The sequence below is a fragment of the Rhodamnia argentea genome, chromosome 1, assembly GCF_020921035.1.
Source record: "Rhodamnia argentea isolate NSW1041297 chromosome 1, ASM2092103v1, whole genome shotgun sequence".
In the NCBI taxonomy this organism is placed as follows: domain Eukaryota; kingdom Viridiplantae; phylum Streptophyta; class Magnoliopsida; order Myrtales; family Myrtaceae; genus Rhodamnia; species Rhodamnia argentea.
In genome coordinates, this window is record NC_063150.1 from 1,046,880 (window position 1) to 1,057,349 (window position 10,470).

At 37.5% G+C, this 10,470-nt stretch overlaps 1 protein-coding gene across 1 annotated transcript; it reads right to left on the bottom strand.

The window, feature by feature from the left end:
• Nucleotides 1-867: 867 nt before the first annotated feature.
• On the bottom strand, nucleotides 868-9,121 carry LOC115745260 (glutathione gamma-glutamylcysteinyltransferase 1-like). Its single transcript, XM_048281591.1, has 8 exons — nucleotides 8,853-9,121; nucleotides 8,305-8,461; nucleotides 7,187-7,425; nucleotides 5,007-5,170; nucleotides 4,428-4,479; nucleotides 2,503-2,730; nucleotides 1,900-2,406; nucleotides 868-1,436 (listed from the first exon to the last, which is right to left on the bottom strand). Exons 1-8 carry the CDS (start codon nucleotides 8,925-8,927, stop codon nucleotides 1,350-1,352), a joined length of 1,509 nt encoding a protein of 502 aa, XP_048137548.1. The 5' UTR covers nucleotides 8,928-9,121; the 3' UTR covers nucleotides 868-1,349.
• Between the last annotated feature and the right edge of the window lie 1,349 nt (nucleotides 9,122-10,470).

Genomic DNA, 10,470 nt, shown 5'->3' on the forward strand with positions numbered 1-10,470 from the left:
ATTGGCATAATTACAATAATTTTACGACTTTTTTGATAAATTCCTTGTCCTCCAAAGCTGGACAAAGAAAACGGTGAGAAGCACACAAGGACTGCACTGGATCTGTGCTTTTTCTTCCTTTGTTTATGTTCGTTTCCGCAGGTAATTTGTGCATGTTGAACTTTAAAGCAAGGGACAAGAGAATTGTACATGTTGAATTGATAAGTGGAGCGCCTATATACAAGTTGATCTGAGGGGAATAAATCAATTTTCTTGGATTTGTAGACACAATTAGGATAACGATATCTCTCGATTTAGATTGGTACATTACGAATATTGAAGTCCCACAAATTTAATTTAGCTAAGTTTGCACATGGTATCCCAACGATCAAAAACCTACACAGACCAGTTATAGAGCCATTTTCATGGCATTTACGAGTATAAACATAACGGGTGGGACGTCCAATGTTATATAACTGGTACAAATGACTACCGACAAGTTGTCAAAAAATTTAGAATTAAATTAAAAATGTTAGGACTAAATTGAAAAATCATCAAAAGATTTAGAATTAAATTGGCATAATTAAAAGATTTATGATTGAATTGGCCGGCGACAGCTGTAAGGACCTTTTGGAAAATTTTCCTGTTGTTAGGCATGTAAGTAATCGACCCATGACACAATTGCAAAAACATCTGAAATCAGTATTTCGAAACCTCTGATTATTAGTAAAAGCAAAAAAGTTCTGGCAAAGCACAAGTTGGAGAAAACATAACATGATAGACAGGAAGAAACAAGCTAAGCCTATTCTTTGAACATGCCAAAAAAGAAAAAGCTACCACAGGTTCTCTCTTCCACAGAAAAATGCATTTGCAATGCCTTTCCCATACCTTGAACTGAAGCAACTCTCACAGTTTAGTAATGTCAAGCCTCAATTTATACACCTTGTCAACACACCCGTGTTGACATATCTCGACGGGAGAATTCTATAAGAGCTAGCTAAGTGGAGTTACTGTATTTTATGCCTCAGACACATGCGCTGGTCGGGTAGTAGTTAAAATCTTCTTTTCCCTACAATAGTATCGGCCTAAAATTCCAGGGTTTTGACCTGACAAAAGACTTCATAGCCTAAATTTACTCCTGTACAGCTTGTATGCCGTCTGAAGTGACTTTCATTGCAATGTCACGATTAGGTTATCTTATGACGAGGGAGACAACTCCAGAAAGTGGAAACTGCTTCCCTGCTTAACGCATTGAAGTGGTTCTTGCTTGATGCATTGTCCTTCCCTAAAACAGGGCAAAATTAGAATTGCCGTGCTTATCAGACTTAGAAATTGCTTACACAATACTCATGCTACTCCCACAGGGAACCCTATGTGCGAGGGGCAGAGAGATCCTTGTCCACCTTGTTCTCTTGACACTTCTTCAAAAGGTAAAGCTGTCTCCGCAAGTGCAAAACCTGCCATGTCAAGGCCGATTACAACACTGCAAAAAATCTCGACAAAAAACATTGTCGAAAAATGTTTCTGTCGAGGGTAAAAAATAACTTAATGGAGACCCCAAAAATTTATATCCTTCAGATAGTAGATTTGGCCTTTTTGACATTGATTAACTTCGCACCATGCTTTAACAGCATGACATTTCACCGAACAGTTCTCTTTACTAAAGCATATGAAAATATCAACTAGCAGTACTTTGTATGATTTTCCAAGGCATCTAATCAGTTCAAGGCCTAGCCCACCCCCAACCCAAGCAAAAAATAAAGCAAGCAAAATAGAGGAGAAGAAAACATGAAGATGAGTCTTACTCATGAATAAATAAAAGGATCTCTTCTCCCTAGGACAATTTTTCATCGGTGATAAAACGATAGCGAAAACAGGCAATGGCGTTACAGATAAGATTTCGAAAAGAGATATCAATACCTCTTCTTGAAGCAAGGCGGGAAGATTAACCATCGAAACAAGGCTCTGCACTTCCTCCAGAAGTTTCTTATCTTTGATACCACACCAGGTTTCAGGGGGCAACGCCAACAGAAGTGCAGTTAAGATATTACTTCCAGCCGGTAGAGTTTTAATGCAGTTATTGGCATCAGGTGCACCACAACAGATTTTCATCAGATATTGCGGGACCAGCATGTCGACCTTTTCCTCGTTTTTACCATTCACGATTGTTGCACTTAGCACAGTCACAGGTTTGTCACCACTGCCATTCACGCATTTAAAGCAAGTTTCACGACAGCAAGAGCAGCCTGAGGGGCCGGATCTTCCGCTTAATATTTCTAAACCCTGGCAACAGACGCTGGCTGCAATTTCATGAAGATTTTCATTGCCACCAAAAACCGGTACTATTCTGCAGCATGAAGTTGAAGACAAAAAATTAACTATGTGCTTGAAAAGACCAGTATCCTGAACTTGTTTCAACAGCTCTTCCTGCAAAAGAAAAAGAACACTCTCGGTCATTAGTAAAACAAGAGTCCATTTTAAGCTCGCTAAACAACAAAAGAAAATGAGCAAGCTTCACCATACCTTGATCGTAAGTCTTTCTTTTTCTTCTTCACTTATCCCTATACCACCATCCCCTTCCCTCCTAACTTCAGCAACCCACTGGATGAATTTCCCGAAATCAGATGGGAGTGATGCACAAAGAATACTGAGAATGCCATCCATATCTTTCACATCCTCAGACTTCAACAGATGAGGAATGTCGTCCATCAAGTACTTTGCAACACCAACCCAACTTTCATCTTTGCAGCTCTGCATACATTTCAACATCAAAATGTTAAACTCACGAAGGCAGTAAAATGCATTCAAGACAAGGAAGAAACAAATCCAATTAATAGATTATAGCAGAAGGGGAAAGTAAATCTTGCGCTAGTTGTTTCAACTACGAACAACGGTATGCTTAGAATAAGGGGAACAAAAGAAATGCTGACTATATTTTCCTTCTCTTAAACTAGCATTTCCTGGTCTTTTCCACTGACATTTTGTCCTCCTTCAATCTTCAGCGACAAATCATCCACATTTCCCTACCCAGGACATTCACTAAAAAGGAAACTTTTGCATCGAAGTAATATTTGCAATCTAGCTTTCAGAGAATAATAATTCGCAGTGGAACAATAAATGAATACACATGCCACAAGCCTAATAACTGTCATCTGCCAATGTGTGTGATGGTCATACAAGAACCGAGTCATTCAGTGGTAAAAGAGAAGTTACCAATAGAAACCCAAACGTAACATGATATGGACACAATCAATTCCAATTGACAGAACTTGACACATTCTAACATTTTCCTATAAAACCGACGTTTGCTCACATTAACAAACATTTGTACTAATGTAATAATAACAATGATAGTGACACGAATTAACATTCACGAAAACACAACATATATAGTCAGTCCTAAATCTTACTGGAACCAGAAAATAACTTGAGATCATGTCAGTTATATGATTGGCAGCTCACGAGCGCATTTGATCACTATTAGGAAGAAAACATATTATCATGTTTTATGGAACTAACCATGAAGCCCATTAATTCTGTCAAAGTGGAACTTTTCAAGTCTTTACATGCAACCTGCAGGTTTAAGGTCTATAATGCCATCTACCATTTTCTATTTTCACTCATTTTTTCAGTCCGAACAAACTAGGATGTCCAAGTACTAATATTGGCTTTCAAGACAACGAACAAAACTTCTGGTCGAAAAGCGGACGCATAGACAAACACTTTTTAGAAGGTGAAACAAACAATCCCTCCGATTGGAGATGAGATATGTATAAGCCATATGTGGGAGTCTGAACACATATGGCACATATGGCAGTCTGAACACAAGGTACACTAAAATACAGAAAGACTCAGAGACTACTCTCTACTGCTTTCTGAAAATCATGTCCTCAAACACAATATGGAAAATTAGTTCGTCTCCTTTAATAGATGATCAGAACAAAATCCCATCACCTAAATCATAACTAAAGTCTGAATCTGCACTTTTTCAAAACAACATTAATATAGAGTAATACTCCGAAGCTTCTCAACAAAGTTCCACAAAAAAAAAGTAAATTATCTAGTGCTAAAAGAGATTATGCCCATCAAGATTTAGCCTGTAGCAGCAGGGAGAAAAAAAATTGGATCTGGGACGACAGGATAAGTACATATTGCACCAGGGTCTCTAATAACATATCAGTGACTCGCGAGTCCGTGCTTATACCATATCAAAGCCACCAAATTTACCAAGTTTGGCTCATGATAACAAATTGAGCTGTTTGGAACTGTAATGAAGGCATCTATCACAGTAACTGCTGAAGTGGTGCTAAATATTTTCAACAAATGGGACTGCTAAAATAATTTAAGAAAAAAGAGAAACAATTATGGAATTATAGAACATCTCGCACTACTGCAATACAATTATTTGAAAACCATTATGTTGTAAATTAACATGAAATTGCCCATACCAGGGTATAAAGCAGCCCGGGATCTCTCTGTGGCCTGGATATAAGCATGAACCTGAGGGAAAATTCAATAATTGGATTTCAGATGACAAACTTACAAGGTTAAAAAGTGTATATTATACATTTCCTTGGTCTTTGGCATTTTTGGAATTTAGTGTCTATATGATTTGCAGGTTAAGAGACATTAAGCTTGTCTTATAAACTCTCTTGTCTAGATAACTTGTGCTAGAGCAGTTCAACCTACCTTCCATCTATAACTTGTCAAAGCAAAACTAGTTGGGCTCATTCAATATATCGAGAAAGATATCAATGCTACTAAACCTAAATTGCAAGGATCTCATGAAAGTTCTCTCAACTTCTAGTAGGCCATGAGATAGCATCAAATGCTACTTATTACTTCATCAATTTATCTTTGTGGCATATCATCTTAGAAACTAAGAACAGTTAGGTCAACTAACACAAATGCATAGATATGCTCAAATACCCACAAGAACCCATGTTACATCGGTAGTAACCCTCCGAAAAGACCGGTTCCACTCCACTGAACAAATTAGATTACATAATGTGAAATTGTCCACATACCCTCTTCTGTGTCCAGTTGTCTCGTCAACAGTATCCATGGCTTCCCAAAGGAGAGTAAGTGGAACCCAATGAGGAGGATACTTGAAACGTGCAACATCCAATATCAGTACCATGTCACTTCCCACATGATAACCACCAATAGGTGAAAAATGGCCAGTTCCTGTCTGCAAACAAAGTTCTTTTCAATGTTGAGCTGTCATTGACTTCTCCAAGCATCGTAAAAAAATAAAAATAGAAAACAAAAAGTGAAATTCTCCAAGCCTCATGCTCCCATTAGAAATTGAGTATCAGCGGATACGACAAATAGAAAATCAATACAACATTCCACATTAAACCATAATTCAAGGGACATTTCCTGTGTAATAAATGCAATCCTCAGGATATACACTTGGATACCGAGCCTTTTTTTGAATTTCTTAAATATTTTTTCACTCCTACTTTGTAAATGGGAGGATACCCCTTCGTACTTTTTAATATACTTACTCAAAGAAACCATCCAGGACATCCACTATGAAGTACAAACAGAAACTAATCAAAGAAGAGACTTGCACTGACGATGCGGCCTACCAGATATTTCTATTGACCAACTTTTCTAAATGACAACATAAGTTACACATGTCACCCTTGTATACCAGAACTCGAGTTTTCAGTTCCATGTTTGAGACTAGCTACATAGCCTCCAATGTAGAAATCAACTCCAGAAACTTCCAAAGTCTCTATTCAGCTAAGCCCCCCTCTGAAATGTTGCCAAGGATAAGTTTATTCAACCTGAGAGAAAACTATGAAATCCACAAGAAATCGAAAAACATGATTGTAGATAAAATAATGAACTTACTTTACAAAGTTCCACTGAAGATGGACATAATCTGAATACTAGGAACAAGTCTTAGAGAATTAGTGCGACTAGCACACAGTCTTGAGGGACAAAGTGCATATAGACACCTAGTTAAATTAGCAATCATACTTTCTAGGATTAAAGATGAGAAGGATTTTAACAAGTTTCTAAATTCTACATGAAGTGGGATTCTCCAGTCTCGCTTTCTTCTTGGAGTAGGGTGTTGGTGGAGCTTGTAAGGATGGTGTTCTTTCTATTGGGAAGTTAGAAAAAGACTTCATTTCATTGAACTTTAAACAATTGTTGCTTTAGAATTGTGTGACGCTATTGAAGTTTCAAGTGTATCGCTTAAGAATACGCCATTATGATTCTTAGGAGTTTCAACCACACCAAAAATCTTCAATCTTTACAAGTTCCTATGAACAAGTTCCCTCTCAAAGCCCAATCCAAATTTAGATCACTATTCCAGACTATTTTCCTACATCAACCTAGCTAAGCAAAAGTTTGCTAAGAACCTGACAGACATTCCCTAAGGAATATCACTGGACCTCACTGCAGTCCCACTTCAAGGGGAAACAACATCATTTAAGCTCAGGAACTCAAATTCGCCATCTAGCTCTTCCTTCAAAATTACCATGGTTCTCCTAATAAAGCACAAGAAACAGTCATCAAAGCATTCGATTATACGTATATGAGCTAGCAAACATTTAACTTTGTTGCACAAGACTGAGAGTCAGTGCTCCAAACAGTTTCAAGACTAAAATGTAGCCCCTTATTTTAGTAATTATTGAAAGCATGTTCAAAGCCTTGCACTTTCGGTATGGTAGCATACTATTCACGGATGTAAAGGCTTCAACACGAATATTCATTCTTTGTCAAGAAAATGAGCTTTGTTATGGGTTCTGATATCTTCTGGTGCATGGGTCAGCATCCCCTTGGTGCCCTAACATCAGTCTCAATTAAACCCCATTCTCCTAACCTTCAATTTCCGCACGCTCATGATGACAAATCATCCATAGCAATGTTGTGCTCTCTACAAAGATGAAGTCCCATTGATTTTCGTTGTCTGAATTTAATCATTCAAAGGGATCAACGACCAATGCTGGGGCAAAACTAGTTGTATCTGCCCCATCTTCACCGAATCACCATATTTTTTGCTACAAAAAGTACATACATTAAGACTGTTCTCGTCTTCATCACCCTCTTTATCTCTTAAGCCTTAGCTCACTCCTTAAACCTTAGAAGGCAAAGAATAAATCAATCAATCAACCGATTCTCCTAAGAGATGCAATGAGCCCATCCCAACACACAGATCAGCACAATGCTTTTGTTCTTATATTCCTACCTGTTTAAAAGCGGCTCTGTGATATGATGAGACAACATGACAATTATCTGAAACAGAACATCTTTTAACAAACTGACGGAAGTGGTCTATGGTGGTTTGACTTGTCCGAAATGCTTCAACTTCAGCTCCAGCACATTGAGCCAGACATACTACCTTCCCAAATGATATGCCCTCAGCTTTAACTTTTTCCAATGGCTCACAACAATCTAACATAGACTCATCAAACCATCTCCAAGGACCTGCAATATCAAGAACAAGTTTATAATGATACAAATGCACATGCGCACACAAAACACTCAGCGGCCAATTATCTATAGTTAGTTTCCAGATATTCATTGTAAAAATCCTAAAAGCCTCGATCTTCTCAAAAAATGGGAAAAGAAAGGTTGAATCCTACATTGAATAGATTGTGGTGATCCTACAAGTCATTCATCCCTTGAAATATGAACATTCAATTGGTTTCTTCCTGCCATTTCAAACACTCATGAACGTCCTAAACATTCTCTAATCCGCACACCAACAAACCAAGCACCGCATATCCAAAAGCATGCGCCTTTATGCTATCAAAGTAACGACACATGGAAATGAACAGCTTTATATCTCCAAAATAAAAGGATATTAGGCTTGTACAGGGAAAATTATAAAATTGTCAAAGTTTACAGGCCTAAGAAGAGAAAAAGATATCATGGAGATATATTCACATCAACTAATGCTCCAAGGAAGCAAACTCCATTCATGAAGCTACTAACAACTAACTTCTACAGAAAAGCTGAAATGTTAAATCTCAACATTCAATGCTACAAGACGGTACAGCCTCCATAATGCATATTCCAGTAATGAGGAAACACATGTTAGAATCAAAGAATTTAACCACCGATCCCTCTCAAGACTACGCCAAGAACTTTGACAAGATGTATATGTCGAACACAAGCACTATTTAAGTTCATGCGCTCACTTCTCCTCATTAGCCCAATACTCCATTCACATTTTCACATCTGCACCTCTTTTTGTCAATGTGCGCTTAACCATCTAACCGGTCCTTCTGTTTGTAAAGAGAGCCTTTCTCTTGCACACGCGAATGGGGTTCAAAAAGATGTCGAATTTTAAAAAAAGTTCACCTTTCCATTTCCTTCTGGGGTCAATGGCAAGGGCATTCAAGACCATTGAGAGGCTAGCCAATCCACAATATGCAGGCTCTGACTGTGTTTGAAAGTAAGAGATCAACTTATAAAATCCTTCCATCGTCCCAGCTTGGATGGCATCGATGAAGAGCTTCTGTCCATGGCAAAATGCGTGAGTCGAAACCATTCCGTTATTCATCATCGACGAGAACAGAAAAATGGAAGGATAGTAAACAATGCTATCCTGGGGATTGTTCAAAATCATTAGCCATATTCCTTTTCCTTTCAAAAGCCCATCTTATTTCAGAAAGTCCTCTCATTTTTTCATTCTCTCTCTCTCACTCGCCACTCGGAAAGTGAGCAAAGATTTCAGATAATTGGTAGTGCTTCTCTACACGTCTCCAGACTCTAGGGCCAAAATTCCGACAGAGCACCAAAACGACACACTGCAGCAACATTCGAAACTCAGGCACAGTCGAAGCGCAAATCACTCGCTGGGTCAAGAAACCGAAGGGCCAAAAACGCGCGAAACGAAGAGGAAGTACCTTCCCTTCGTTGGAAGCGAAATCGATCGCAGGCGGAGAAGGGAGGACGCGCCTGTACAGACCCGCCATCGCCATTTCCGCCTCGCTTCCCCTTCTCTGCCTCGGCAATTTCAGCTCGATCTCGCCGGATTGAAGACGCGATGGGATTCGATTTCGACGCCGGACGAGACGAGAAGACGATTCCTTTCGTGGGGACGACGAGCAAAATCGTACGGACAATTTCTTGCTCGCTGAAGAAGTTTCCGCGAGTGGGGGAAGGCTGGAAGCGGCTCTCTGCAGCACCCCTTTCAAAAATGGTCACACAAAGACTCCGCGTGAACTTTGCGAATTTTGCACATGTGCCCCTAAACTTTTCAAATATTCGCACATGACCCTAGAACTTCAAATTCTTGTTACAATTGGGTCCGTATGGTAACGTTCCAGGAAAAATGTTTCTGTTCCCAAAGTGCTCTCGGAACATTTTGGGAATAGAAATGCGTATAATAAAAAATTGTTCCCAAAGTGTTTCGGGGACACTTTTGAGAAACGTAAACACTTTTAGAGCAGAAATAAGAAATAAGAAAAACTTGCTTATGTGTTCCTAAAACACTTTTTTAAAAACACATTTGGAACATTTTTTAGAAACAATTGGGAACAATTTTTTTTTAACACACTTTTTCTCTTTTGTTCTTACATGATGTTGACACTTGATTTTTGATTATTTTATTTTAAAAAATTAATTAAAAATATGAAAAAATTCATAAAATTACAAAATCAACCTTGGAAGCTTTGGCCTAGCCTTAGCAACCAATTTTGAACAAAAAATATTTTTTGTAATATTTGACATTTTGCAGATTTATTTTAATTATAAAAATAGCCAAAAATAAGGAAAGATAGTATTTGTAGTCAGAAAAATGTGCAAAAATAGTCCATATTCTTATTTTAATTCCCTTTTCATTTTGGTCTCTTAAATTTAAAAAAATTCAGTTTGGGACCACATGCCTCTTCATTGAACATAATCCTAAATTGACTAAAAAATTTTATTTTAAATCATTTTAGCCAAAATTTTTACTTTTAGAGTCATGACATGAGATTTTGATACCTTGCATCTCATTTCAGTCCTCATGTTTGGAAAAATTGCACAATTGGACTAAAATGACCTAAATACACAAATATTTTTCATTTTAGTCCCCGATTTCACTCAAAGTGCAATTAATATTTTTCTAGGGTCCCCGTTTAAAGGTAATCATATTTTTAACTACTTGGAAACATTTACGTGTAACTCATAATTGTAATTTTTCCTATCTATAGAAAACATATTTGATGCTCTCATTGTCCAATTCCAATTCGTCTTCTCTTTTAGTTTTTTTTTTTTTTTATAGTTGATCTTATCCATATCATCGTTTGATAAATCATGCATAAATTTCTTATACATATATTGGTCCAATTTAATTTAGTAAATTGAACAAATGCGATTTAATTTGATTTAGTAAATTAAAAAGATAAAGACATTTCAATTTTAATATATATAGTCCCCTTAATTAAATGAATAAAATTAGGAACAATTTTTTTGCAGTTACCAAACACATTTCTTTTCTTCTTCTTTTTTGTTCCAAAACATAAATTTGATGCAGTTACC

Coding starts and splice junctions, on each gene's coding strand:
- LOC115745260 (XM_048281591.1), bottom strand. CDS start 8,927: ATGGCGATGGCGGGTCTGTACAGGCGCGTCCTCCCTTCTCCGCCTGCG. Junction 7,426..8,304: donor CCCCAGAAGGAAATGGAAAG/GTGAACTTTTTT, acceptor TTGATATTGCAG/GTCCTTGGAGATGGTTTGAT. Junction 2,731..4,427: donor CCGGGCTGCTTTATACCCTG/GTATGGGCAATT, acceptor AAATGTATGCAG/AGCTGCAAAGATGAAAGTTG.